This window comes from Citrus sinensis, chromosome 4 (genome assembly GCF_022201045.2).
Source record: "Citrus sinensis cultivar Valencia sweet orange chromosome 4, DVS_A1.0, whole genome shotgun sequence".
Lineage (NCBI taxonomy): Eukaryota > Viridiplantae > Streptophyta > Magnoliopsida > Sapindales > Rutaceae > Citrus > Citrus sinensis.
The window spans coordinates 3,518,292-3,545,940 of record NC_068559.1 but is presented as its reverse complement, the minus strand read 5'-3'; the positions used below and the strand labels follow the sequence as shown (position 1 = coordinate 3,545,940).

At 34.2% G+C, this 27,649-nt stretch overlaps 5 protein-coding genes and 1 pseudogene across 8 annotated transcripts; 2 read left to right on the top strand and 4 right to left on the bottom strand.

Annotated features, from left to right (window-relative positions):
- Positions 1–1,324: 1,324 nt before the first annotated feature.
- On the bottom strand, positions 1,325–4,961 carry LOC102628762 (zinc finger CCCH domain-containing protein 11-like). Its single transcript, XM_052440232.1, has 8 exons — positions 4,568–4,961; positions 3,804–3,888; positions 3,524–3,664; positions 3,328–3,416; positions 2,371–2,559; positions 2,102–2,232; positions 1,922–2,024; positions 1,325–1,781 (listed from the first exon to the last, which is right to left on the bottom strand). The coding sequence occupies exons 1-8, from the start codon at positions 4,733–4,735 to the stop codon at positions 1,596–1,598; spliced, it is 1,092 nt and encodes a 363-aa protein (XP_052296192.1). The 5' UTR covers positions 4,736–4,961; the 3' UTR covers positions 1,325–1,595.
- A 973-nt stretch (positions 4,962–5,934) lies between these two features.
- LOC102628567 (uncharacterized protein YKR070W-like) lies at positions 5,935–9,429 on the top strand. 2 transcript variants are annotated; one of them, XM_015532678.3, is made up of 12 exons: positions 5,935–6,123; positions 6,203–6,306; positions 6,541–6,576; positions 6,799–6,872; positions 7,002–7,042; positions 7,382–7,453; positions 7,562–7,754; positions 8,096–8,191; positions 8,440–8,507; positions 8,747–8,928; positions 9,049–9,132; positions 9,247–9,429. In XM_015532678.3, exons 1-11 carry the CDS (start codon positions 6,005–6,007, stop codon positions 9,102–9,104), a joined length of 1,041 nt encoding a protein of 346 aa, XP_015388164.1. In that variant the 5' UTR covers positions 5,935–6,004; the 3' UTR covers positions 9,105–9,132; positions 9,247–9,429. The 2 variants fall into 2 exon arrangements, with proteins under 2 accessions (XP_015388164.1, XP_006485952.1); XM_006485889.4 differs by having other exon boundaries at positions 5,937–6,123; positions 8,747–8,939.
- A 932-nt stretch (positions 9,430–10,361) lies between these two features.
- On the bottom strand, positions 10,362–12,610 carry LOC102628270 (BTB/POZ domain-containing protein At3g56230-like). The gene is made up of 3 exons (XM_006485888.4): positions 12,410–12,610; positions 11,802–12,005; positions 10,362–11,385 (listed from the first exon to the last, which is right to left on the bottom strand). Exons 1-3 carry the CDS (start codon positions 12,410–12,412, stop codon positions 10,945–10,947), a joined length of 648 nt encoding a protein of 215 aa, XP_006485951.1. The 5' UTR covers positions 12,413–12,610; the 3' UTR covers positions 10,362–10,944.
- A 528-nt stretch (positions 12,611–13,138) lies between these two features.
- LOC102629036 (uncharacterized protein YKR070W-like) lies at positions 13,139–17,967 on the top strand (annotated as a pseudogene).
- A 368-nt stretch (positions 17,968–18,335) lies between these two features.
- On the bottom strand, positions 18,336–20,216 carry LOC102628862 (50S ribosomal protein L10, chloroplastic). Of its 3 annotated transcripts, none has more exons than XM_006485892.4 (2): positions 19,350–20,216; positions 18,336–18,686 (listed from the first exon to the last, which is right to left on the bottom strand). In XM_006485892.4, the coding sequence occupies exon 1, from the start codon at positions 20,028–20,030 to the stop codon at positions 19,368–19,370; it is 663 nt and encodes a 220-aa protein (XP_006485955.1). In that variant the 5' UTR covers positions 20,031–20,216; the 3' UTR covers positions 18,336–18,686; positions 19,350–19,367. The 3 variants fall into 3 exon arrangements, with proteins under 3 accessions (XP_006485955.1, XP_006485953.1, XP_006485954.1); XM_006485890.4 differs by having other exon boundaries at positions 18,336–18,674; positions 19,350–20,215; XM_006485891.4 differs by lacking the exon at positions 18,336–18,686 and adding an exon at positions 18,693–18,832 and having other exon boundaries at positions 19,350–20,215.
- A 2,131-nt stretch (positions 20,217–22,347) lies between these two features.
- Positions 22,348–25,991, bottom strand: LOC102629492 (leucine aminopeptidase). The gene is made up of 5 exons (XM_006485893.4): positions 24,951–25,991; positions 24,406–24,634; positions 23,732–23,965; positions 23,322–23,648; positions 22,348–22,808 (listed from the first exon to the last, which is right to left on the bottom strand). Exons 1-5 carry the CDS (start codon positions 25,721–25,723, stop codon positions 22,509–22,511), a joined length of 1,863 nt encoding a protein of 620 aa, XP_006485956.2. The 5' UTR covers positions 25,724–25,991; the 3' UTR covers positions 22,348–22,508.
- Positions 25,992–27,649: the final 1,658 nt, after the last annotated feature.

Sequence of the window (27,649 nt, the reverse complement as noted above, 5' to 3'; positions counted from 1 at the left end):
AAAAAAAAGATGAACTGTATATAAAGTTACATAAATCATCTACTGTAAACTTGAATAATGAACAATAATTGAAGCCACTTCCCATATATTCTTCTCCTCTTAAAATGCATGTGTGAAAATCAATGGCATGCAGCATGGCTTGCATAAGTAGAATGGCGCTCAATCCATAAAAGGACCAATCATTATCGAAGGAAAAATCACTGGCGTGCCAAATGGCTTGGACTTCAAAATTGCGAAAATAAGGGGTTATTGAAGGGGATAAGGATTAGGGACTCAGTTAAGTTTTTTTTATGAGCATCAAATCAACGATCAAGATTTGTTCACTCAAATCTTGATCGTTAATTTAGTGCTCAGCCCAAGTTTAGATAAGCATCAAATACATCCTACTCCATTTGAGCGACTCGCCAAATTCAATTCCAAACCGATTTGAGGTGTTATGTTAAGAATTAAAAGAACTTAGATGAACCATAACACAGTATGTCGCATGTGTTCCTTTTTTTGTTATTGATAATTAGTATTTTACTATTGATAACTAGAGCTGACAAAATAGGTCACCGAGTCATGTTTGTATCGTGTCAGTTTCGTATCATGATAAATTTAGTTCAACCCAAATATAACTCATTTAATTATCATATTAAAATATTGAGATCTAAACCTGATATGTAAAATAAATGGGTTACCTAATAATCCACTTAATACCTATATATTTATCAAAATTTATATTAAACATTAGCAATAGATGGATTATCCAATAATCCCCTTAAGACCTATATCTTTATCAAAATTTATATTAAACATTAGCTTTTCTCTCTCTCTCACACACACACACACATGTACATACAACATAATATTACACATTTACACTATTAAAATTTTAAATCTATATAAAATTTTATTAAAACACTGTACATATGTCCACCCTTCAAATAAAAAAAGAAAAAAAATCATATTCAATATTTAAATTTTAATAACAAGAACCTAAAAATTAATTTAAAATAGAAAATATAATCACGTTATTAGTTGAATAAATGGGTCAACAATTTTAAATCTAACCCAACACAAAAAAAGAAAAAAAATTATGCTCACCCAAACCTAACCCATTAATAATCATGTCAAATTTGACGATTCATACCCATTTATTTGTGTTGTGTTCGTGTTGGGTAATCGAGTCGTATCAAATTTTGCTTGCTCTACTAATAACAACTTTCACATTGTATTTGCAACTTTTTTTTTTTCTACTACCAATTATGAAAAACTTGTTAGAAAAACAGTGACAGAAACATAACAAATATATGATGCAGCATAAGCTGACCCCAGATAACAATTCAACAAATCCATATCTTCCAAAGTTCAATTTCAGCAAACGATGATTCAACTAATCTTCTCACAACATCATTGCCAAGCCATCAAAATGAAAACCGCAAAAATCACATTTCAAGCACAAAACAAGTGCACATGATACAAAATTGAATCTTGAGTTAAAACATGGGTTATTTCAATTGATGACAGTCGATCAGAAAGCCAAACACATGCTCTCTTAATCCCTTGATAGATTTATGGTGGTTTGCCAGAAAGACTCTAATACCTTGCTCCCTCTAAGATGAAGCCTCGATACCTGGCTCACAGATTTGAATAGACGTTCTTGACAAACTTGCTTCGAGCTCATTTAACTCATCCAAGTCCAGTTCGTCGTCATCATCGTCATCAGGAAGGATCTCTTCGGAATCAGCCACTGCACCACTGGAATTGCTTGGTCCTGATGTAGCTGATTCATCCTTACCCTAAAGTTTCATGCAAGAGACACGACGATATATGAATGTAAATAAGCAATTCTACAAAGTTTTTCTTGCACCAAATGCCAAGATGAGCTGAAATCAAAACCACCAAAAGAGGCACAAAATTTAGATAGTAGACCAATTACCTTCTGTTCATTACTCTCAGCTTCTTCTTCTCTGTGGTATTCTTCAAATGCCTCAGCATCATCCACAAACAAGCTTGCATTTGATAGAAACAACTCACGGCCACTAAAATAAATGAAAAATCAAATTAATAGAATTTTAAATGATAATAATGGGAAAAAGTAAGATAAGCAAAACATTACCTCATACGGTCATTCTTGGCCCTCTCAGCTTGTTGCGCAGCCAAACCTGCATTTCTTTCTTCCATCTTTTTCTTCTTCCATTGCATAAACAACTCAGTAGTCATTGGTGTTGTTGACTTTAATTTTCCACGCTGAATTTTAGAGCAGATGTTCCATTATAAAAAGTATTAAGTTAGAAAAATAAATGATTGTGATTATGAAAAATATGTTCCTCAGGAAAGACTTGATACCAAAGCGAAATTTAACAAAACGAAAAGAAAGATCATAACCTGATCTTCAATCTCATCTTCAATAGGAAGCCTATCAGACTCTTCTTCAAGAAGTGCTTTCATTTGAGATTTTAAGATGTATCCTGGAGGAAGAGCGTGTCTGTAATGGCATTCTTTGCCACCATTTGGACAAACCCAAAACCAACCATACTGCTTTTTTTCCACCGCTTCAAGAAAGTATTTGCAAACCTGTATATGAGTTCACAACAATCAACAAATACAGACGTTTGATATATAAATCACTTTCATAAATGCTTAAACACAAACCCAAGTAGAAATTAGTGTTGGATAATCAGATAAAACAAAGGCGCTGCCTTTGTCAACGAGAGCCAATGATTGCTTTCCAACAACATAGAATATCTTAAAGATCATGACATTGATTTCATTAAGGAAAAAAAAAAAAACAAAGAAATTTTCCCGTCCCTGCCTGCATTTCATCATTTTGCAATTTCACCAATAAATAACATAATTATTTTAAAATTTCATGTCTTCTTTCCTGCCCTTCTCTACCAATCCATGGAGAGAGAGAGAGAGTTTCTACTCCATGCCTCGTGTAAATTATCTCTCCACTCCTACTAACAAAGAATTCAAGTAACATCCTGTAAAATTCGCAAATTCAACTCTCTCTCAATGTGTGATTAAAGGAATTGTTTGAAAACTTCTTATGATCATAAATCCAAACAGGAAGATTTGCATAGAGGGAGTCAAAAGATTTGACGGAAGGCAAAAGCATTATAAGGTTTGTAGCCACCCTAAATACTTAACCAGTTACGGCTAAATCTATTAGTCATAAGCTGTAACACTAGCCCACACCTCAATATGAATGCCAGGTTTGTACCAAAAGATAAAAGCACGAATAAACTACAAAAAATAAATTATTTACAAACAGATAGAGAGTCCAACTGTAAAATCAACATCATATAGGAAGAAAAGATTCAAAAGAATGGAATAACATACAATCTCAGTTGGTTTATTCTGGTTATACTCCATCTTTTTTGACTCAACAACCTTCTCCAGTGTCTCCTGGTCCCAATCCTCCATTGTTTCTTCAAACAACAAACCCAGGAAAAAGTCAAAATCACATTTATCTTCAAATTAAAGAATAAAAAAAATGAATTCAAAAACTGCAAGCACCTAAAAAATATAAACTTACCTCCATCACGCTTATCACTGTAAATATCTATCTTTTCACCCTTTCTCTGAATATTCAAATCATGCGAGAACTTGCATTTGAAACCCTTCTGACACTGTCCTGCCTTGAAAAACTCACATAGAATAGACTTGGGATCCACACCTGTAAAAAAATCCCACTTTCTAAGACTGCAAACATACCAACCAATATGCAACCACAAGTTTACTTATCAATAAACAATAAACCCCCCCCCCCCCCAAAACAAAAAAAAAAGAACTAATTATATGTAAATCATACATACCAACCGGTACTTTTGGTTGAGTAACAGCAACTTTGAACAAATCATTCAGCTCCTTCTCTCTTGCTTTCTCTTCCTCTTTCTTTTTCTGTTTATGAAGCAAGGCACAATGTGATTACATGATGTGCGATTACTAAATTAAAAGTTTTAGTTATTTTAACATTAATATTCATGAGTCGCTCTCTACAACCCGATTCCAGAGGTAGAACTATAGTCCACCTTAGTTCTGCAGGAATGCCTCCGCCTACTGCCTAAGCTAATGATTGCCGCAATATTGCAGCCACCCATTCACAACGTAACTCTCTTGGAATGCTTTATTATATCAATCTCAATTCTCAAATAGGATACATTTGTAACCATTGTGTGCTTCTGCTTAATTCTGAAAGCACAAGTAAATCATTTGGTAAACAACCACTTTTGCCAGGCAACTAATAATTTCATTCCACAGAAACTGTGGATTCAAGAACCCAACACCTTAATCCTAAGCATACCCTTTAAATATTTTGTTAATAAATTTACAATTATTCTTGCCTCAACAGCAAAGAACAAACCAAATGCTACCAATTAACAAAACCTCTAACAATTTCCTAGTAAACATTTGAGTAAAACTACAACTATAATCTAAACTACACAAACTCAGTTCATAGAAACTGACATCACATAACAAATATTTAATTTTTTTCTCTACATTACAATAATTTTATCAAAACTACAAATTATCAAATTGAGCTAAATTATCAATTTTTTTTTAAAAAAAAGAATGAGACCTTGACGGCGACTTTAGTCGGGTCGGGTCTGGGCTCAACCGATTGTTTGAGACTTTGAACGTATTTCTGAACATTTTTGCTCTTATTCTTGTTCTTCAGTCCGAACGTTTTATCTTCGACCACTTTCTGTTTCTTCGCTAAGTCGGCTTTTGACTGCTTCGGCGGCATCGTTTTTATTCGATTCAAAAAAAAAAAATTATTCACACTCCAATAAATTTGATTGGTTAAATTAAAATAACTCCGGGAGGATTGAAAAAAAAAAAAAATTGGCGTCCAAAATTGTATTTTTATATATTCTTTTCCCTCACTCTTCACAGAGTGAAAAGGGCATTAAGCGGATTTATGAGAGTGGTTTTGAATAAGGGTTTCTGATTTTCCGAAGGGATTTGCTGAGCGAGCGAACACGTTTAAGAAGGGTGTTTTTTTTTTCCCGGAATGACGAATTCGTCCTCGGTCGTTCACATCTTGGACGACGACATGTCGTTTATTACTTACGGGACTTCCGTTCTGAAAATTTCCCAAGGCGGGCTAGCTAATGGGTAATTTACAAATTCATCTTTCTAGTTTGCTAAAGTAACGAATATACCACTCGTCTCTAATTCCACTTTGGCAGACGTGGAATAATTTAAGGGCAACGTCATTATAATTATTGTTGCAATTATAAATCCATTTGTACAAAATGATGTGAAATTTTTTTTCATTGCCATATATTTCACAACATCATCAAAAGAATTTGTTAATAACAAATCAATTATCATTAAGTTATAGGTTGTTATTAAAAAAAATAATGGTTGTGGGATGATATAACTTAAGTAATATTTTTTAGAATAAAATAAAAATTATGAAAAAATGTATGGGCTAAAATAAAAATTTACATCTAAAAAAAAGATATAATTCTATAAAATTTATAGAATGAGTCTACGCAAGATAAGAACCGACTCTGCAACATCTACATCGAGAATTTAAGTATTGTATACGTTATTAGTCTATTCTTTATATTTTTATAGAGTAATAACAACTCTAAAGTTTCATAAAAATTCTATCCCCATGTTGAGACTGTGATTGTTTGATTTAAGTTATTTGTAAATTATAAAAAACTAATAAAAAAATAAATGTCACATCACTTAAAAAAGAAAAAAAATAAATATTAGCTGGAAACTGGAAAGCATATAGTATTATTGAGTAAAATTGGATGCAGAAATGAAACTGAGACAAACTGCAAAATTTAGACTTAATTGTTACTTCTGTAAACCACGGAGGCTAATTTGGTAATTCCAGTGGGAAAACGTTTACTTTGTCATACGACCGCGCGTGAACAGAAACGACCTGCCGTTTATAAACGATATAAGACCTGGCAACAGACAACACGACTACTCCGTTTCATCATTTCATAACCACGAACGCACTCTTGGCGCAAAATCACAGAGCCGGAGTAAAATGAGATTCCAAACGACAGCGTATAGAATTTCTCGGTTCAGAAACAAAGCTCCGTTCTTGTTTCAATCGAGTCAAGCCTCCCATTCATTGTGTCAGCTTCAACCAGAGCTCAAAAAACGGTGCGTTTCAAGTTCAAATTTTTTTAGTATATTTTGATTTAATTTGAAGCTTTTAAGTTCGATTGATATCATTTAGCAGGTGCTCTTTTGGAATTGCATTTGACATAGACGGAGTTGTACTTCGCGGCCGTGTTCCCATTGGCGGCTCGCCTCAAGCTTTGAGAAGATTGTACGGCCATTCTGGTATTAATTTTTACACGTACTCGCTGTGCTTGCTGTTTGAAATTTTGAATATTTATTTTGTCATAATTATGTTAAATGTGCTAAAAAATTTGTTTGAAATTTACAGAAAGTTGAGTGATGTTTAGTGATTTATTATGACGGTTTGAACGATTTACATGAATCTGCTGTCAATAACAAGAACTGTGAATTATGTAGTTTCAAGCATTCGTATGACGGTATATATGTTTTGTGCAGGTGCTTTGAAGGTTCCCTTTTTGTTCTTGACAAATGGTGAGCCATTTTATTGATCTCTCTCCCCCCCCCCCCCCCCCCCCAAATTATCATTTTTTCTGTATTGAATTATTTATGAACGAAATGAACCAAAAACCAATTGGAAAATAAGATAAATAAGATGCCATATGTCGAGGAATGCGTAGATTGTCAGGAGAACTCACCAACATATAATACACACTTAGCTACAAATTGACTATAATTATACTTCGACTTGAATAGGAGGTGGCATCCCAGAATCTAGACGAGCCTCAGAATTAAGTGAACTTCTTGGAGTTAATATTTTACCTTCTCAGGTAGTGTTTTGATATTTTATATTCTTGTGATATGGCGTCAATGTGAGAATTTACTTCCTGTTGTGTTATCTATGTACATCGCCTGACTGATGGAAAATTTGGCATAGTCATCTTTATGTCCTGTTGCAGGTTTTACAGGGTCACTCGCCTTTTAAGAATCTGTTGAAGAGGTATATGTACATGTGTTTATATTTTAAGCTGATACTTCCTACATAAGCATATAGGATTAATATAAATACTATATATCTGTGCTGGTGCACGTGCGTGTTAGATCAAACAATCACAGTTTATAGAGAAACAACTCTTCATCAAATAGATAGCCGAGGTCCTTGTTAGTTAAATTTGGTATGAAGAAATAGGCTTGAGACTTAAGAAATTTATTCATATGTTTACAGTTCTTCTCTTTATCATAATGAACTTCTTAGTTTTTTGTTCTTTTTATTGTTTCACATAATATTTAACTATTTTTATCATCTTATGTTTATGGTCAATTGTTATTCTTACTTCAGATTCGAGAATGAGCTCATTATTGCAACTGGCAAAGGAGAACCTGCATTGGTGATGTCAGAGTATGGTTTCAAGTAGGGCCTCTCTCATTCATGTGTTAATGTGGTGTTGACTATTCATTGTCAGGTTTTATTAGTTTGCAGATTGTATTACAAGATTTTTCTCTTTTATTTTCATGGCAGAAAAGTTCTCTCTTTGGATGAGTATGCATCTTACTTTGAGAACATTGATCCTGTATCTCAATATAAGAGATGGACAACAGGGCAAGTATCTAATAGGAATAGTCACTCACCGCCAGGATATAATATTTCTTCTGAAAGAGTGAAGGGAGCTTTTGTTGTCAGTGATCCTGTAGATTGGGGAAGAGATATTCAGGTATTATCTCATTCTGTTTGTATTCATGCTTGTTAGGCCAGTTAATTCATCTATGTAATTCCATGCAGAAGTTCCTGGGAATTACCCCTTCATGATTATTAGGTTTCGTTGATTTAATTCTGAATTAAAGTATTATTTTTAATATGCCATCAACTATGAATTTTATGAATGTTGTGTCGATCTTTTCTATGTTGGAGACTGAAAATGCATAAAAAGATATCATCTGAGAAAATTTTTGTGGCCATGTCTCCTGTGCTATATTTCATCCTAGTGAATATGAACATAATGTTGATCTTTTATATCCCTTCAAAAGCTCTTAGCTGATCTATCAATGGTGATAGGTTCTCTGTGATATCTTAAGATCCAGGGGTCTTCCTGGACAAGCAAATGGACAGCAACCACCTTTATATTTTGCTGCTGATGATCTTGAATACCAGGTTGGTTGTTGTGCTTCTTTATGGATGATCTTAAATCTCGGCAGAGGTCATAGCTTGATTCATTGGATCTGTAGTTTGAAACTCCAATACTAGTAATCTAGTAGTTTCTTCTGAATTTTATGGATCTTAGCTCAAGCATTCTCTTCACTGAGTTCTAGAAAAATAGGATTTAATTGTTTTCATTGTTCTTGCTTCTTATATTAGCTCAAAAGGTGACAATTGCCTGATCACATGAAGATATAATACAGGCTGCATTCCCTTCTGAACGCCTTGGAATGGGTGCTTTTAGAATTGCTCTTGAAAGCGTCTTCAATAGGTAATTTGACTCTTTCATGTCATTTAAATTGTTTGAAGTCTCTGGCTCTGCATTTATATGTTGCACCTGACTAAATGTCAAATTACACTGATCCGCTGTTTAGATGGCACAAGTCTTATTGAATTGAGCTTATAGAACTTTTTTTCCCCCCTCCCCCTTGTCTGCTTAATACTCATACACAACGAGAACCTTCACCATCCTTACAGTGAAAAGCTTTAATCTTTGGCGGCGCTTTGCAGAATCCACCATTCTCCGCTGGAGTATGTGTCATATGGGAAACCAAATCCTTTTGTTTTTAGGAACGCCGAAGCCATATTAAGCCAGTTTCTGCCATCCTATGTTGATGACAATGGAGATGCAGGATCACATTCTTTCAGAACCCTTTATATGATCGGTGACAATCCCATGGTTGATGTCGAAGGTGCAAAACAGGTTGTTATAGTTGTCAATTCCAATTGATTGTGTGCTTGCTTACCGTTGTTGACCTTTTAAACAATCTTTTATTCTGGCTTATTATGGAATGTTGCCTTTCAATTGGCAGGCAGGACATCCTTGGTTTTCTATCTTGACAAGGACCGGTGTTTTCAAGGGAGTTGATAACCACGCAGAGTTTCCAGCCAATCTGGTGAGTTGAGAGTGATCTTTTTATATATTTCTCTAATGATCAGATTGTTTGTATTATGGAGGATTTTTTCAAGCTTTATTTCATTTATCGTAAGACATGCTTTGCCGTGAGCAGGTCGTTGATACAGTTGAAGAGGCGGTGGAATATATTCTGACAAGGGAGCTTATTTCATAGTATTGAGAACTTTCCACTTGACAGTTGTCATTTTTTTGACATTTTGTGATTCCAATTGTAAAAACATACACAGCACATAGCAATTGGAGAATGCATCCTGAGAAATTTGGCGCGAAACATCAACTAGTGTAAATGTAAGCACCAGTAAGTATGGCAATTATCAGACGGCAAAACTCCGTGACCCAGATAGATCGTGCCCACAAAATTTACAATCCTCATTCAGAAATGAAATTTAACGAAAATAAATAAAGCAAAGCTGCCCATCCCCGACTCCATGAGTCATTTTCTTTTCAAAATAGACAAAGCCATCTTGTAAAAGCCACAGATAGAGAACAATTGGAAAAATGATTGTTGTTGATGACCTAGTATTCACACATGAGCCTTAGCATTCAGCAAGTGTCGAGCCGCAATTGGGAGCCGCAACAAACTGAATTTTTCACTTCAACCTGAACAAAAAGCTAATTTTTTTATGGATGTTGTTGGATCAGAGAAGAAAAATTATTGACACCAGTGAAGCTGATAACACTTAATCTCTTTTATCTCACCTATTCTATTTGAGCCGCTAGATTACAAGACTTTCAATCCAACGGCAGCTGTCAAAATAAGGGGGTTGCTTATCACCATGACAGACATAATAATCTAATACACCAAAATAGTAACAACACAACTTTATGATAATCCATAAATACTAATATTAAAAACAAACTAATCCAATATTTGTTTGCCATATTTTCCTCGTCCTTCAATTCTTCTCCAATAAAAAATTCTTCGATATTGCTTAATTTTAGGGTTTGCAAAATTTGTTTGCAATTTACATTTTGTTTTCTTTTATTATTATTATTATTTCATTTCATTTTAACTTTTTCAAGTTATGAAATCTTTTTCATAAGCCCTTAACCAAGTCCATTCACAGCGGGCGTAAGAAATTTAGGCCCACTCAGAGGGCCTCAAAATGCAGGCCGGACTTAAAACCCTTGGAGTTCAGAAGGGCCCTTGATCATCACACCACGGTGGTTATTACAAATCGCATTCATACAAGCAGTTGCAGTGGGACATGACATAAATACATCTATTATTTGTTGTTCTCCACTTTAAATAAAATTTCATTACAACTTACAAACAAAAAAACAACATCACACACAACACAGATCAAAACACAATAATCCGTTACAATAAATAATTGTAAGCATGAGAAGAACTTGTGCTTGATACACCTGATAACAAGATACAGCATCCAAACAGCATGCAAATGATTCGAGCCCCATTCCGGCATCACTTTGCTCTTTTTAAATAGTATCCACCCCACCGTTGGTCTTTCAAACCAGTACCAAGACAAATCCACTACAATGATTGAGCTGCACCCATCTTAACTTTCCAGATCTGTAACACTAAGACGACAAATGCTAAAGGAGAATGCTTATTCACTGAAAAGAAACACCAAAACAGACCATAACCATCACAAATCAGGATCTGGATAGAACACCTATCCCCACACCTGGAGGAGGAAAAATGACCATCACAGATCAAGATCTAGATAAAACAACCATCCTCACTCTGAAAGACAATTAATTGTTAATAAGACCAAGACAAGAATACAAACTTAGGTCATTATTCAATCCATTAACATCACACAAATCCTCATTTCTCCCACCCTAAAGATCTTTTGCTGTTCAAAAGTTCCCTTGTAATCAGCACGCTCAAATCCGGATACTTGGATGTAAAGTCTTCAAATTCTTTAGTGAAAGCTATGCGGTACATGTTTTTTACAATTACCCCCAATGCAGCAGCCATCAAAGCTTGACTTCTACGAACATCAGCGATACTCAGATACTCAAGAGCATTTGAAGGGTTCACAGACCTAAGAAAATACCTCTCACAGATCTCCATCAAGTACCCGATTTCATACTTTTGGGATGCACGATATAATGTACACGAGTGCTTCTCCAGCTTCTCCTCAGGCAAGCTCCCTGTGTAGAGAAAATCTAGAAGAGCCTTAAGCTCTTCGCTACTCTCAGGGAGCTTCCGAGTACCATCCGACAACTTATTTACAGATTTCTTGAAGTAGTTTGATCTTGCAGCCTACATAACACATACAAACAATATCATTTTAGAAAATATATATAGGTCTAAGACAATGTGTATATATATACACACTAAAACCAACCACAAAGGGGGGGAAATCATCCTATCCTGCAAGCATATGCATTTTGTTAATCTAGAACAATGTGCAAAAATTTGCTAAAAAGAAAATGCTCAACTCGGTGCTTGGATGTGCATTAGAGTTGGAAATTTCGAAGTCCAGATTCCTATGTTATATGGACATGGACAATGTTGCTCACCTTATGATCAGGTGGCATTGACTAGTCATACCATAATTTCAACACTGGTAACAAAATTGTGCTGTGTGCTCAATTGCTTATCATATAGTGATTGAAGTTGCTAACTAGCTATGAATATATAAAAGAGAAATATTAAAGAGAGAGAGAGAGATTTACGAGTAAGGCTTTGTGTGCAGGAACAGGAGGCTGTTTATCATCAGAAAAGAGTAGCATGTCATAGGGTGTCCGCTCTCTGAATAAAGCATCAAATTCACCAAGGAAGTCAATTTTCTTCTCCTTCATCATCTCCTCATCACCATCATCTTCTTGGTCTTTCATATCACAAAACCATGCTGATGTCTTTCCAAACGGCTGAGGGTCCTAACAAAAGGATAAACATACATCAACGTATACATAGGGTTTGATTTGAAATGTGAATCAGTCAATTATGATTTTTGCTGCTCGCGATGGTAAATTTCCTGATTATAATCATGTTCAGTTATAGCCGGGCAAAAAAAAAAATAAAACAGTAACAATCCTAGTGATAAGTCAATTTTGAACTTTTACAAACTGTATATCCATTATCCTAACTAACAGTGTAAGCAAGAACAGAAACGAACAATATTATTGAACCAAGGCAGCAAAATAATTGAGTGGAATCGTAACAAGCATCATCTTCTATTCTAATTCTAATTCTATAGCGAGCAAATTCAGAATTAATAGTCCGCGAAATTTGAAAATAATACCACGAAATTTTAATAAAAAAGTAGACCAGAAAATAAGACCATGATATTTGAATTTAGGGGAACAGTGGCGTGGCGTGGCTCAAATGCCGGCAGTCTTCCTGGTGGCGAGAGGCGGCTGTCGTCGCGTTGTTTGTTGGCGGTGATTCGGTCGATGGGTTTGGGCGGTTGTGAGTATTCGGGAATTTGGGAAATTAGGAGGTGTCGTTGTTGAGTTGCTCCTTTATATACATTTTCTCGCCTTAGATCCCTATTCTGATTTTTGTTTATTTTATTATTTATCTTCAAATTTTTTTTTAAAAAAAGAGGAATTTATCTTCGTCTTAAATTACTATACATAACTGCATCTTTCCAATATTTTTTTAAAAAATACTTAAATTATTATATATGACGTAAAAATCCTCTAAACTTTCTTTATCTTTTGATTAGGGAGCAGCAATATAACAACAGCTGTACTCTACTCTAGCTTTTGTCTTTTCTACTGTTAACAGCCATTAAATTTCATGGAGAACCCTACACTCATCTTTTTTTTTTTTGGTTATTTTTATACATATTATATAATTTTCTATCTAAATCCTTCATACTGTTAAGATTAAGTGTTCACCACAAAGGATACTTGTGTCCATACCACACTGGAAGAATATACATAACATGACATGTTAACTTTAATGAAAAAGGTTATCATTTTATTAATGATCTTAAGTTCAATCGTACCTCACAAATAAGACACATAGAAGTCTCAAACCTCATGATTCAATTTTATACAATAACATGTCAGGTTGATGACTTGCCAGCTGCAAATAACGTTTCTTCTCAACTGCAATCAAATTCGGATCAATTCGATTTGATCCAATCCGATTTAAATATATGTGGATCGGATTTGGATTGATCGTCAAATCTGATCGGACAGAAAATTTACAATCCAGTTGGATTTGATTCGGATAGGATTGGATTCGAATCAATTTGATCGGATCGGATGTGATCGGATTGGATCACATTGTGCCTTACACGTACTCGCTGTGCTTGCTGTTTGAAAATTTGAAAATTTATTTTTTCATAATTATGTTAAATGTGCTAAAAAAATTGTTTGAAATTTACAGAAAGTTGAGTGTTGTTTAGTGATTTATTATGACGGTTTGAACGATTTACATGAATCTATTGTCAATAACAAGAACTGTGAATTATGTAGTTTAAGAAAATTTAAGTGCTTAGTTTCTGGTTCAAGCATTCATATGACTGTATATATGTTTTGTGCAGGTGCTTTGAAGGATCCCTTCTTGTTCTTGAGTGTATATATGGTGAGCCATTTTATTGATCTCGTTCATTCCCCCCCCACCCAACCTTAATTTTATCATTTTTTTTCTGTATTGAATTATTTATGAACGAAATGAACCAAAAACCAATCGGGAAATAAGATAAATAAGATGCCATATGTCTAGGAATGCGTAGATTGTCAGGAGAACTCACCAAAATATAATGCACATTTAGCTACAAATTGACTATAATTATCCTTCGACTTGAATAGGAGGTGGCATCCCAGAATCTAGACGAGCCTCAGAATTAAGTGAACTTCTTGGAGTTAATATTTTACCTTCTCAGGTAGTGTTTTGATATTTTATATTCTTGTGATATGGCGTCAATGTGAGAATTTACTTCCTGTTGTGTTATCTATGTACATCGCCTGACTGATGGAAAATTTGGCATAGTCATCTTTATGTCCTGTTGCAGGTTTTACAGGGTCACTCGCCTTTTAAGAATCTGTTGAAGAGGTATATGTACATGTGTTTATATTTTAAGTTGATACTTCCTACATAAGCATATAGGATTAATATAAATACTATATATATGTGCCGGCGCACGTGCATGTTAGATCGAACAATCACAGTTTATAGAGAAACAACTCTTCATCCAATAGATAGCTGAGGTCCTTGTTAGTTAAATTTGGTATGAAGAAATAGGCTTAATACTTAAGAAATTTATTCATATGTTTACAATTCTTCTCTTTATCATGATGAACTTCTTAGTTTTTTGCTCTTTTTATTGTTTCCCATAATATTTAACTATTTTTATCATGTTGTGTTTATGGGCAATTGTTATTCTTACTTCAGATTCGAGAATGAGCTCATTATTGCAACTGGAAAAGGAGAACCTGCTTGGGTGATGTCAGAGTATGGTTTCAAGTAGGGCCTCTCTCATTCATGTGTTTATCTGGTGTTGACTATTCATTGTCAGGTTTTATTATTTTGCAAATTGTATTACAAGATTTTTCTTTTTTTATTTTCGTGGCAGAAATGTTCTCTCCTTGGATGAGCATGCATCTTACTTTGAGAACATTGATCCCGTATCTCAATATAAGAGATGGACAACAAGGCAGATATCTAATAGGAATAGTCACTCACTGCCAGTATATAATATTTCTTCTGAAGGAGTGAAGGGAGCTTTTGTCGTCAGTGATCCTGTAGATTGGGGAAGAGTTATTCAGGTATTATCTCATTCTGTTTGTATTCATGCTTGTTGAGCCAGTTAATTCATCTATGCATTCCATGCAGAAGTTCCTGGGTATTACCCCCTCAAGATTATTAGCTTTTGTTGATTTAATTCAGTATTAAAGTATTATTTTTCATATGCCATCAACTATGAATTTTATGAATGTTGTATCGATCTGTTCTGTGTTGGAGACTAAAAATGCATAAAAAGATGTCATCTGAGAAAATTTTTGTGGTCATGTCTCCTGTGCTATATATTTCATCCTGGTGCATACGACCATAATGTTGATCTTTTATATCCCTCCAAAAGCTCTTAACTGATCTATCAATGGTGATAGGTTCTCTGTGATATCTTATGATCCAGGGGTCTTCCCGGACAACCAAATGGACAGCAACCACCTTTATATTTTGCTGCTGATGATCTTGAATACCAGGGTGGTTGTTGTGCTTATTTATGGATGATCTTAAATCTCTGCGGAGGTCATAGCTTGATTCATTGGATCTGTAGTTTGAAACTCCAATACTATTAATCTTAGTAGTTTCTTCTGAATTTTATGGATCTTAGCTCAAGCATACTCTTCACTGAGATCTAAAAAAATAGGATTTAATTGTTTTCATTGTTCTTGCTTCTTATATTAGCTCAAAACGTGACAATTGCCTGATCACATGAAGATATAATACAGGCTGCCTTCCCTACTGAACGCCTTGGAATGGGTGCTTTTAGAATTGCTCTTGAAAGTGTCTTCAATAGGTAATTTGACTCTTTCATGTCATTTAAATTGTTTGAAGTCTCTGGCTCTGCATTTATATGTTGCACCTGACTAAATGTCAAATTACACTGATCCGCTGTTTAGATGGCACAAGTCTTATTGAATTGAGCTTATAGAACTTGATTTTTTTCCCCCCTTCTCTGCTTAATACTCATACACAACGAGAACCTTCACCATCCTTACAGTGAAAAGCTTTAATTTTTGGCGGCGCTTTGCAGAATCCACTGTTAACATATATGTTTTCATAATGTTGATTTTGATGATAACAAACAAGATTAAGAATGATTAATCTTTTAAGCTCAAATTATTTTTTATATATTTCAAATAAATCATTATTTTCATATTATAAATGTTTTATATTTAATGAAAAAATGATTTTATGAAAAATGATTGTTTAAATACATGAAATGTTTGTCATCATTAAAAAGGGAGAGATTGTTAACATATATGTTTCCATAATATTGATTTTGATGATAACAAATAAGATTAAAAATGATTAATCTTTTAAGCTCAAACTATTTAATATTCTTTTTAAATAAATCATTATTTTCACATTATAAATGTTTCATATTTAATGGAAAAAGGATTTTATGAAATTGGTTGTTTTTCAAAGTTTATGGTTTAATTGAAAGAATTTTGAAAACTTTAAAATAAACAAGTAGTGCTTGAAATTTCGGATTTGGACCTATTTGAAATTATTTAAATGTTTTTGGGCTATTTTATAATTTCATAAAATTTGGGCGAAGTCATAATTTCAGAAAGTTGTGGGATTGATAAAGCATTATTTAAAATTCTGAAATTGGACCTATTTGCAAACTTTTATAACATTTTGGGTCATACTATAGTTTTATAAAGCTTTGGGGTCAAACTATAAATTTCGAAAAATATTTTACTGTAGCAGTTACTGTAGCAAGCGGCTTACCGGATACTGATAAACGGTAGGCCGAATTCGGGGCAGTACGCACCAGAACGAAAACGGCTTACCGGATTCCGAATCCGGCAAGCCGGTTAGGCAAAATTTTGAATTTTGCCTTAACGGTAACATAAATCCGGCTTACCGGATTCCATAAAACGGCAAACCGGATAGCCCTGAATGTGAGTAACGGCTAGTTTTCGAGCTCAAGCTATAAGAACTCAAATCCAACTCATTTTGAAGCTCTCCAACAATCTCCAACAAGCAAGAACAAGTGCACACAACATATATTGAGCTTCAACTTCGTGAATCATCATTCATTAAATCATCTTTGTTCTTCAATTTGTATATTCACTCTTAAAGAGAGATTTATTGTTGTATTTATCATTTCTCACCAATTTGTGAGTGTACAAGTGTGGGAAACACTTGGGGTGAAGAGATTGGGGATATAATCTCTTGTTGTAAAGGTTAATTGACACCTTGGAAGTCAATTGTAAACATTTGAAGCCTTGGGAGGATTGGATAGTGAAATCCTCAAGCCGGGTGAGCTTGGAGGCGTGGACGTAGGCGGGGATAGCCGAACCACGTAAAAATCCTTGTATTCGTTTTCTCTTCCCTTACTCTTTTAATATTGTGTTTCATTGAATTTATTGTTTTCGAATTAATTAAGGCATTAGATTGAATTGTTGTGTGGTTTGCTTAGGATAATTTTTAAAATTCCAATTCACCCCCCCTCTTGGGTTGCCTAGCCAGTATTTCATCCACCATTGTCCGCTGGAGTATGTGTCATATGGGAAACCAAATCCTTTTGTTTTTAGGAACCCCGAAGCCATATTAAGCCAGTTTCTGCCATCCTATGTTGATGACAATGGAGATGCAGGATCACATTCTTTCAGAACCCTTTATATGATCGGTGACAATCCCATGGTTGATGTCAAAGGTGCAAAACAGGCTGTTATAGTTGTCAATTCCAATTGATTGTGTGCTTGCTTACCGTTGTTGACCTTTTAAACAATCTTTTATTCTGGCTTATTACGGAATGTTGCCTTTCAATTTGCAGGCAGGACATCCTTGGTTTTCTATCTTGACGAGACAGGCGTTTTCAAGGGAGTTGATAACCACGCAGAGTTTCCAGCCGATCTTGTGAGTTGAGACTGATCTTTTTAAATATTTCTCTAATGATCAGATTGTCTGTATATGGAGGATTTCAAGCTTTATTTCATTTATCGTAAGAGATGCTTTGCTGTGAACAGGTCGTTGATACAGTTGAAGAGGCGGTGGAATATATTCTGCCAAGGGAGCTTATTTCTTAGTATTGAGAACTTTCCACTTGACAGTTGTCATTTTTTTTGACATTTTGTGATTCTATTTGTAAAAACATACACAGCACATAGCAATTGGAGAATTCATCCTGAGAAATTTGGCGTGAAACATCAACCAGTGTAACCGTAAGCACCAGTAAGTACGGTAATTATTAGACGGCAGAATTCCGTGACCCAAATAGATCGCGCCCACAAAATTTACAATCCTCATTCAGAACTGAAATTTAACGGAAAATAAATTAAGCAAAGCTGCTCATCCCCAACTCCATGAATCATTTTCTTTTCAAAATAGACAAAGCCATCTTGTACAAGCCACAGACACAGAACAATTGGAAAAACGATTATTGTTGATGATCTAATATTCACAGCATCCAGCAAGACAAGTGCCGAGTGGCAAAGCCATTCAAGTCCATTTTATAGAAACGTCAGAGGAATTCGAGCATGCTTAACGAGAGAAAATTGGTGAAGGGTACGGTGTAAAAGAAAAAGTAATGATTGCCAATGACGAGTTCCATAACGTACAAATCTGAATATACAGATGCATAATGACAATCTTGGAGACTGCAAATCAACATAGTTCCTTCTTTTCTGCTTGCAAATGTTTTAATTCTACAAATACCGGGCAGCAGAGACATGACATACTGACTTAACACAAAAATATCTTCCCACCACAATAGTTATATTATGCTCTTCGGTGCCACTCTAATACTCCAATCAACATGAAAAGACCATGAGTCTCCTAGTAATTGACCAGTTGGAAAGAGGTAGCTCATTGATGCATATGCGGAAAAACTTGACCCTCCATCACGGAAAGACCTAGCATTACAACTGATATCATTAAGTGAACTCCATAAATTTGCAATAAAGTTTCCGAATGAGAAGACTTCAAATTTTACTCTATTTCATAGCTTCCTTTGCCCAAAAATAAATTCAGTCCAAATCACATGGAAATCAAAATTTTCTGCTGCATCAACCTAGATTAACAAAAGGGGTTTCCAGTTATACTTGCAGCAGCCTTACAAAAAGCTTGAAAAACCCAACAACACTAAGGTCGCAACATGCAACTTTAACAATTTCAAAATAAACTATGAAAACAAACTTCCAAGGTTACAAAAATAACAAACAAACAACTCAAACAAGACAATTAAGAAATACCTAACCAACTTTACGTGAAATTTGTTAATGAGCCTGAGACAAGAACCGATTAACTCTATGCTTTTGAGATCAAAAACCAGATCAACCAAAACGAAGGAATCATTAACAATTAACTTGCAATGCATTTCCAAACTGCTTTAAATTCTACACAATTGGCAATTAAACAACTTGCTTATATTCTCTAGATTTCCAAAACAACCCCCAAAAGAGCCCATGTAAGCATAATCGTATGGGATCCCCTATCTTAGAATTTGCCTAATCGTATTACTACAACAACATATTCAAATGAAAAATATAAATAAAACAAAGGAGCCTTAAATCAAAAGGCAAACTTACGATCACTCAAATCATTCACTATTGCCCACTCTCATCCTCCAACTTCTTCGCATACGCCTTCAAAACCATCAGCAAATCTCTAGCCGGAGCCTGCAAAGTCCCCACCAATCCAATAGCCGGCCCCTGCAATGCCCCCAACAACTTAGCATAAATCTCAGCTCTCGTGGGCATACTCTCCAAAGCTTTAAAATCACCAGGCGCATAAAACTTGCCTTCAAAAACCGCCCCAGCAAAATCATTTTCTTCCAATTTCTTCTCTTTCTGAAAGTTCCTGTACGGCTTAATAGCCGCAGGAATCTCCTCAGTGTGAACGAAAAGCCAAGCATTCATTCCACTCATGCAAGGCTTCAGAGCTTCCCATTGGGTCCCTTCAATGGCTTTATAGACAAGAGTGTTTTTAGCCACAATAAGCTTAGTGTTTTCTGGCAATGACCGTCTCAAATCTTGAAATTGCTTAACAGTGAAGCCTTTGTACTTGATAGCAGCAATTAAATGGCAATTTTCGAGATGGGTTTTGACAGTGTCAACTGTTTCTTCTTTCTTGGTCCTGGAAATGGCGGCCCTGATGTGGGTTGGTGGTGGTTTGCTGCGTTTTGAAGGGTGGAAATGGAAAAGTGGGTTAGTGCTTGGTTTTAGGGTTAGGTTTTGAGAGGAAGATAAAGAAAGGAGAGAAACTTCCATGGTGGAATTGAAAAAAAATAGAGGCTGCGGGAGAAGGATAAGTGCAGATCAGCAGACCAGAGGCTCAGCTGTCCTGTTTCTTGGAGGGCTTATCTTATCATTCTGATGCGTATATCAGTGTTAGTGAAAGAACAACCAATTTTCCGTTACATTTAACATTCCCCCCATTCTCCCAAAAAAAAAAATCACCCAATCTCAAATTGAATTAAGAATTTATTTGATGATGAAGGGCTGTGAGTAGCTGCTAACCATCCAGTGAAAATTTATGATCATTTAGTGAATATTATTAATTTATTATATTTATATAAGCCTTAGAACTTCTTTGTTAAACATTAGAAATTTAAAAATTAATTTTTAATGTCTATTTAAATTTATTTGTTTATTTTTTAAGTTATGTTTAATTTTCAGATATTTATATCTAAATAGAAAAAATAAACTTCTATAACTTGTATCTAAATAAGAAAATGTCTGAATATAAAATAAGAGTAATGATACAGCCACAAACTCTTGTACAAACTGATGTGGCATGATAAGATTGGTTGAATTAAATATCACTTGGCCCACATGATTTGTTTTTATTAATTTATATTTTCATTCAACCAATGAATTAATGCCACGTCAGTTTGTATAAAATAAGTTTGTCCAAGAGTTTGTGGCTGTATCATTACTCATAAAATAAATATTATATCCTAAAGATGTATCTATTAAACACACTTATTTCTTAAGCTATAAAACTTTAGTCCCTTTATTCGTTTCGACTTATAAGGAAATAAATGTCGAATAATTATATTTAAGATTTTTCTAACTCATAAAAATAAATAAGATGCTACTTATATTTAAATATTAAAAAAATAAATATGCCATTCAAACATTTGAATTTTAACCATTCAGATTTTAACTAAATTTAGATCTATTCAATTTTTTTTTAAAAAAATGCTGCATTAAGATATAGGTTTTTGTTTATAAATTAAAAAAAAAAGTTACGGGATTCTAGTTGTGGCAGTTATTAAAATGCCAACAATTAACTGTGGGCAATAGTTTCCAATTGGGCTTACCAGTAGCATTTACTTTTCGGATTGGATTGAAAATCCTAAAAAGTAAGAATCATGATATTGAGAGTGTAGAGTGGGAGTTAGAGTAAATTATTTACTTACATTGGAAAGAGAATATAAAATATTAATTATATTTCTATTTATGTGTTTATTTTTACTTGGATTGAGAGTGAATTGTTTCAAATTACAATTTTATCTTTAATTAAAGAATTGTACTTTTTATTTTAATTATAAAGTGAATAAAAAAATATATTTGCAGAATAAACTATTTATTTTATTACTAATTTTAATTATATAAATTAATAATTATTATTAATATTTGAATTATGTAAATCATAATTTTTTATTAATTTGAATTTTAATTATGTAAATTAATTTTTTTTATAAGAGCAACACATGAAATATTATTAATAATATAGTACAAAATTAATATTTTCTCATAATAAACTATTTATCATTATTAATTATTAACATTAAATAGATTTAATACTATTAAAATTAAATAAATATATAGTAATATTATTAATCCTCTATGAATATAATAATTTTTTTAAAACAATTTTAATTTAGATTAAATAAATAATTATTTTAACTAAATATGGTAATATTATATCTAAATAAGTTTAATAATATTCTCTTTAATAAATGTAATATTATTTAAATAAATATAATATTATTATTTTTAAGGAATTGTAACATTATTTTATTTTAATAAATATAATTATATTATATTTAATAAAGAAAATGTCAAAAAAATAAGATACGAGAATCCCACTCCAAACTTAAAAAATGAATAAAACTCACGTAATGAGATTCTTACTCCACCCCTTAAATAAGTAAACACTAGAGTGAGGAATTAATACTTCTCACTCTCACTTTAATAAATAAACACAACATAAATGTATCTTTTTATAATTCAAGAAAAACATTTCAGATATATTTTATTTTGTTGATAGTGTTTGAAGAGGAAAAAAAAAACTTTTGAAACTTCAAAGATAAATGCAACAATCTAACAAATAAATTAGTTAATTTTAACCTGAGGAGGTTTTAGAAAATCAATTTTATGTGTAAGTATCTCATTTATCTTTTCAACAATATTCTTTTTAACTATTTTAACAGCTGGAATAATACGAGTAATTATAAATTATTAAAGAAGTGGTAAAAACAATTTGTGCCCAGTAAAAGTGTCAACTTACTAGTAGTAAGAGTACATATTTGAAAATGGAGGAGAGTTCAGAAAGATCAAGTAGACAAAAGAATCAAACTTCCGAGCGTAAATATTTCCATAATCATTATTGGACAAGCCATATCAGCACACCATATCCCAAACATCTGATATATCCATAATCAGCAGTGATGATGAGTTATGCGTTTAGTCTACTGAATTAAACACATCACATGTTTGGTTCAAAACTAGGTTAGATCTTTACACGCCGTGCTTGGCAAAGATGGATTCAACAACTCCTTGAGCTATCGGGTGATAGGAATCACGAGCTTCAGCAAACACTCTCTTAGCCAAGATCTTCTCTTCATCCTTGCCAGCTCCTTGTACGAGAGCAATGTAAAGGGGACGAAGATACTTCATTCTCCCGACCTCCTTCAAAGTTTTCTCCACCTCACCATAGTAGTCTTTGCAGCTTGATGAAATGGCCAGTTGGAGAAATGCCACTTTCACTTCATAATCCTTTGATTCTGATAGCCTATATCGCTCATCCAAGGCTAAAACCTGCGTGATTAACCAAAATGATTAACATTACAGCAATTCGACAAAGGGCAGTCCATATTTTTTTATTCTTGGATACCTTCTCAATTACAAGGGATGATGAGGTTTGCAACTTGCAAATTTAAAGTTGGGTAAAGATATCAAAGGAAACAAAACCCAAAGAGAGGGGGAAAAAAAAAAGTAATTAAAACCCACTGGAAAAGTAAGGACTGAGGCTAACAATTTAAAGAAGTGGACAGTTATAAACTGCCGCCAAAAGCTTATTTAGTCACTCAGATCAACTCACCAAATGCACAACTACGTCAGCAAGCTCACCAAAACTCTTTAAGTTCTCAGAAGTTAAAAATTAAGTGAGCGACTTTCTAACATTCAAAATTGAGGTGCATGCTCAAATGAGACAATGCAGTGGATAATAAATCAGGTCCTATTTCGTAAATGAATTATAAATCTTACAAAAAAGTTCTCAGAAATGAGAAAACAAAAAGAGAAATGAACTCTTAAAAGCAGCTGCAGTACCTGAGAAGCTTCAGCAGATTTTGGCAGGTTCTCCAAATAGAGCTCCCATTCCTGCCCTTGCCAATCAGCAACTTCATCTTCCTTTGGTATCTTTCCAAGCTTAAATTCATTTGCCAATGATACAATTTTTGAATATAAACTGGAAACTGGTTCGTAGGCATCTGGAGGGATGCCAGTACCCTCAGTCCACAATTCTAAATCAATTTGTTTCTCTATTCCAGGGACATTTTCTTTCAGGAAGTTAAGAAATGTTTCAGTATCAATTGATTTGAACTTAAAAGTGGCAATATACTTTTTGATGAATTCATCAAATGCAGGCCTTCCAATCTAAGCATCAAACAGGAAACACATGTTAAAACACTCTTTATAACATATTAACTAGTGTTTGAGCGATATACAAATTAACAAACCTGTCGCTCAATGCGCCACAGAAATTGGAAACCTTTCTCATATGGAACTTGGGAATAAACATCATCCGGGTCCAACCCTTCTTGATTGGTTTTGAGCTTTGTGCACTCCAAGTTGTCCTTAAACCTCTCCATTTCTTCATTCAAACCTCTCCAACCAATCCCAATATTCAACACAGCCCTGTCCTCCCCTTGGACAACCTCGACAATTCTCCTCTCCGCATAAGTTGTGAAACCCTATGACCACAGATTAAAACTTCAGACAATTCAAAAATAACAAATAGCTCTCCCCATGCAGACTAGAACAAATAATAAATCCCAACATAATGTGAGTTTATAAAAATAAAAGCAAGTTACAAAATAACAAATCGCCATTCAATCCAATTCTTTTTCCCTCTGAAACCTCCTTGGTCAACCTATTCATCAAATACACACACACACACAAAATTTATAGATCTACAAATTTGTAGCTTTGGAAACAAAATACACCAATTAATCATTTTATTCATATTTAGTCAGATTGCACTTTGCCTATAAGATCAAAGCAGAAAATAGATAACCTCAAAAAATTTACCTACTCATTTAGACAAACATTTTCAAAGTCGCACACTTTAACAATGAAAATGTATAAAATCTAGCTTTGAGTTAGAATTACGGATATAAAGCAGAAAAGATACCTCATTCAACCAAAAATGCTCGTTGTTCTTGTTAGTTATCAAATTTCCTGTCCAACTATGCGCAAGCTCGTGGGCCACAACCTGTGCCCCACTTGCATCACCCTTGATCACAGTTGGCGTCAAGAACACCATCCTTGGATTCTCCATCCCGCCATACGGAAAACTTGGAGGCAACACCAACAAATCAAACCTCTCCCAATCATAATCCCCAAACAATCTCTCCCCTTGCCTAAAAAGTCAAAACAATTTAACAGCTTCACCATCAGAAAACCAAAATTAAAAAAAAATTAATAATAATAATATTATTATTATTATTATAATACACACATACATACATTTATACATTAGTACGTACGTATACATATATGTGTGTGTGTGAGAGAGAGAGACAAAAGAATAAACTAAAGACAAAAAATAAATAAATCGCAATACTACACATACAAAATAGTTAAAATAATAAATAAGAAAAAGAAAGTATTTATCATATAATGTCACATGCACATCAGATTATAAATGCACGAATGTAAATGAAAGTAATCATTTACCTTATCATCTCCTCAGTGCCGGCGAATTCCCGCGCCGCCGCGTCTAGTATGGAGGGAACAGACTCAGCGTAAACCCTAGTCCTGGGCCCCACTTCACGAAACCCTAACTCACCCACAGCAAAAGCAAACAAATAAGGCGGCACAGGCTGATTCATCTCGAATTCTTCAACGACACGGCCATCGGCACACCACAACGATTCGTAGTCGAAATCAAAACAGCTACTTCCAAACGCCTTCGTCTCGCCGGCAACAGGCGGGCGGCGATCCTCGTGTCTCGCGGCCATGACGGCGGACAGCTGGCGGGGGATGTTGATCAAGGCCTTGTAACGAACACGCGCCGCGGGGGTGTCCTGGCACGGGAACACCGACCGCGCGTGAATCGCCTGGCACTGTGTGTAGACGAAGGGGTGGAGTTTGTTGAAGGTCTGCGGCGGGGAGAGCCACTGGAGGGCGGAGGAAGACGGGGAGGTGGAGAAGACGATGAGTACAGAGGAGTGATCGGAGAGAGTGACGATGAGGTGGCGGCCTTTGATTGGGTCGTCGGTTGGGGAGAGAGTGAAGGGGAGTTGGGTTAGGGTTTGGGGGTCGAGTACTTGGTGGATGGTGAGGGAGCGGGTGTCCAGTGAGAGAGGGCCGGCGTGTGGGGAGGCGAGGGTAAGGATGGCGGCGGCGTGGATGGTGGATGAAGAGAAGTCGAAGTAGAGAGAGAGGGAGATGTGTGTGGTCAGCGGGTGAGTTGACTCGGTGAACGAGTGCGGGTCGATCGGTGCCATTGTTGTTATGGTGGAAATTGAGTTAACCCGGTCAGTGAGGGAGGACTGAGTGAGTGTTTTCTCGGGGGTTGATTGTTTGAGAGAGGAGATTGGAATTTAAGGAATCATGAACTTGGTGGGGGAATTTAAAACGAATTTCAAAAAGAAAAATAAGGGAATTGGTGCTTTGTGTTTTTTTTTTTTTTTTTTTAATTTATCTCTTTTGGAGGGAGAATCGAAGCAAGTTATTATCAACTGTTTAAGGAATAAGAAAACCTATGTAGTTCTGGCTTTTAAAAAATAGCCATGCAGTTAGTGTCCCCATATTCTGACTCATCGAATCAACGGTATTTATTTAATTTTTTAAAATGTTTTTTTTATTGTTGTTTAAATTATTTTAAAGTAGAGTTTTAAAGAATTAAGTAACGCATTTTGCTTCTATTAACTAGAACTTAAATTTTAGATTTTTTAGAATAAGTGCTTATTTGTCATGGCTTATCTAATAGAATTATAAGTACTTATTTAATCTCACAAATTTTTATTAAATTTTTTGTTGTTATTTGGTCGATTTTTTAGTAGAACTTTTAAAGTGTAAATAAATTATTTTATTTATACTAGCAAAAGTTTAAATTTAAAATTTTTGAGAGTAGAGGTTGAAATTTTTTTCTTAAATGTTAAAATATTTTCTACTTATTTGACAATATTATTTTATTCTTTTCATAACATAATTTTTTAAAAATTACCTATTAAAGTAATTTTATAATTTATTAATAAAAATTTTCATTGACAAACAAACAATTAAATTTTTTTAGGTAAAATCTCTACTTAAATAAGTTCTCCTTAAAAAACTATAGCAAATGGAGACTAAATTATAGCATAATTTATTTTAAAAAATTAATAGTCTAAAATACTCATTATTTTTTTTTACATTCTTATTTTATTCTTTTATAGCATAATTTTAAAAGCTTCCTTAGTAAAATAATTTTTAACTTTTAATAAAAGGTTTCACTAGCAACTATAGAATTATTATTATTATTTTGTAAAAGCTTGTTTATAAAAACTCCACTTGAATAAATTACATTTGAAAAACTATACTTAACAAAACCTATACTCGAAGCAATTCTTTTTTTTTTTTTTTTCATAATGGTTACGATCCATGTAAATATTTGTAATATATATGATTTATTGGAGCTCTAAATTTATACATATTTATTGTCACTTTCATTAAAGAAGAAAACTCTCAAAGTGGTGTACGAATACTAGTATGCTGGCACCACCCTTTCATCTCTCACCGCCGCCCATTTCATACCAATTCCTTATTGCTAGCCCTTATTTCTAACCATCACATACAACTAATCTAGTTACTGATAATCGGAATCATAAAGCACCATCGCTGCTAATTTGTTGTTTCCAACCAAATAGCTATCCTAAAGGATAAACCACCACCGCTATCGAGCTTACTGCTTCCAAGCCATCTAGATCTATCCATCGCTTCCCTTTTTCCAAGCAACAGTTCCTAAACTAGAGGCTTCTGGACAGGGAGGGATTTTCCCACTCCCTTTCCTGTTGGCATTATATTGTTTCTGTTTTTTCTTTAATTTTTTCTTATTTTTTTTTCCTATCCTTTTTCCTCTAATTTTCTTTCTTATAATGTTTATTTTGTTTTGTTATATTTGTTGTTGAATGTTAGTTGGTTATATTTTTATGGTTCCTTTTTTCGCTCTGAGAGGTGTTTTTGATGACTATTGATGGTGCCAACCTAGTGATTCGATTTGGGAGGGTACACAAATGTTGGAGGTTTTATTTGGCTTTCATGGTGGCGCGTCGAGTATTCCAATAATCGATGACGGGGGCTTGTCATGGGTTTATTTGGGAAATGACCTTAGGATCAACATGTGGTGGTTTTTGTTCTTGTTTTTAGTTTTTTGTTGTTATAATAATGTCACT

What these genes read in the sequence shown, in the direction of transcription:
- LOC102628762 (XM_052440232.1), bottom strand. Translation starts at nt 4,735, where the DNA reads ATGCCGCCGAAGCAGTCAAAAGCCGACTTAGCGAAGAAACAGAAAGTG. An exon ending in CAGTGATAAGCGTGATGGAG is followed by an intron (nt 3,417 to 3,523) that starts GTAAGTTTATAT and finishes TGTTGTTTGAAG; the next exon opens with AAACAATGGAGGATTGGGAC. An exon ending in CTGAGAGTAATGAACAGAAG is followed by an intron (nt 1,782 to 1,921) that starts GTAATTGGTCTA and finishes ATGAAACTTTAG; the next exon opens with GGTAAGGATGAATCAGCTAC.
- LOC102628567 (XM_006485889.4), top strand. Translation starts at nt 6,005, where the DNA reads ATGAGATTCCAAACGACAGCGTATAGAATTTCTCGGTTCAGAAACAAA. An exon ending in TTTAAGAATCTGTTGAAGAG is followed by an intron (nt 7,043 to 7,381) that starts GTATATGTACAT and finishes TTCTTACTTCAG; the next exon opens with ATTCGAGAATGAGCTCATTA. An exon ending in ATGTCGAAGGTGCAAAACAG is followed by an intron (nt 8,940 to 9,048) that starts GTTGTTATAGTT and finishes TTCAATTGGCAG; the next exon opens with GCAGGACATCCTTGGTTTTC.
- LOC102628270 (XM_006485888.4), bottom strand. An exon ending in CTGCACACAAAGCCTTACTC is followed by an intron (nt 11,386 to 11,801) that starts GTAAATCTCTCT and finishes TGTGTTATGTAG; the next exon opens with GCTGCAAGATCAAACTACTT.
- LOC102628862 (XM_006485892.4), bottom strand. Translation starts at nt 20,030, where the DNA reads ATGGAAGTTTCTCTCCTTTCTTTATCTTCCTCTCAAAACCTAACCCTA.
- LOC102629492 (XM_006485893.4), bottom strand. Translation starts at nt 25,723, where the DNA reads ATGGCACCGATCGACCCGCACTCGTTCACCGAGTCAACTCACCCGCTG. An exon ending in AGCATTTTTGGTTGAATGAG is followed by an intron (nt 23,966 to 24,405) that starts GTATCTTTTCTG and finishes CTGTGGTCATAG; the next exon opens with GGTTTCACAACTTATGCGGA. An exon ending in AATCTGCTGAAGCTTCTCAG is followed by an intron (nt 22,809 to 23,321) that starts GTACTGCAGCTG and finishes TTAATCACGCAG; the next exon opens with GTTTTAGCCTTGGATGAGCG.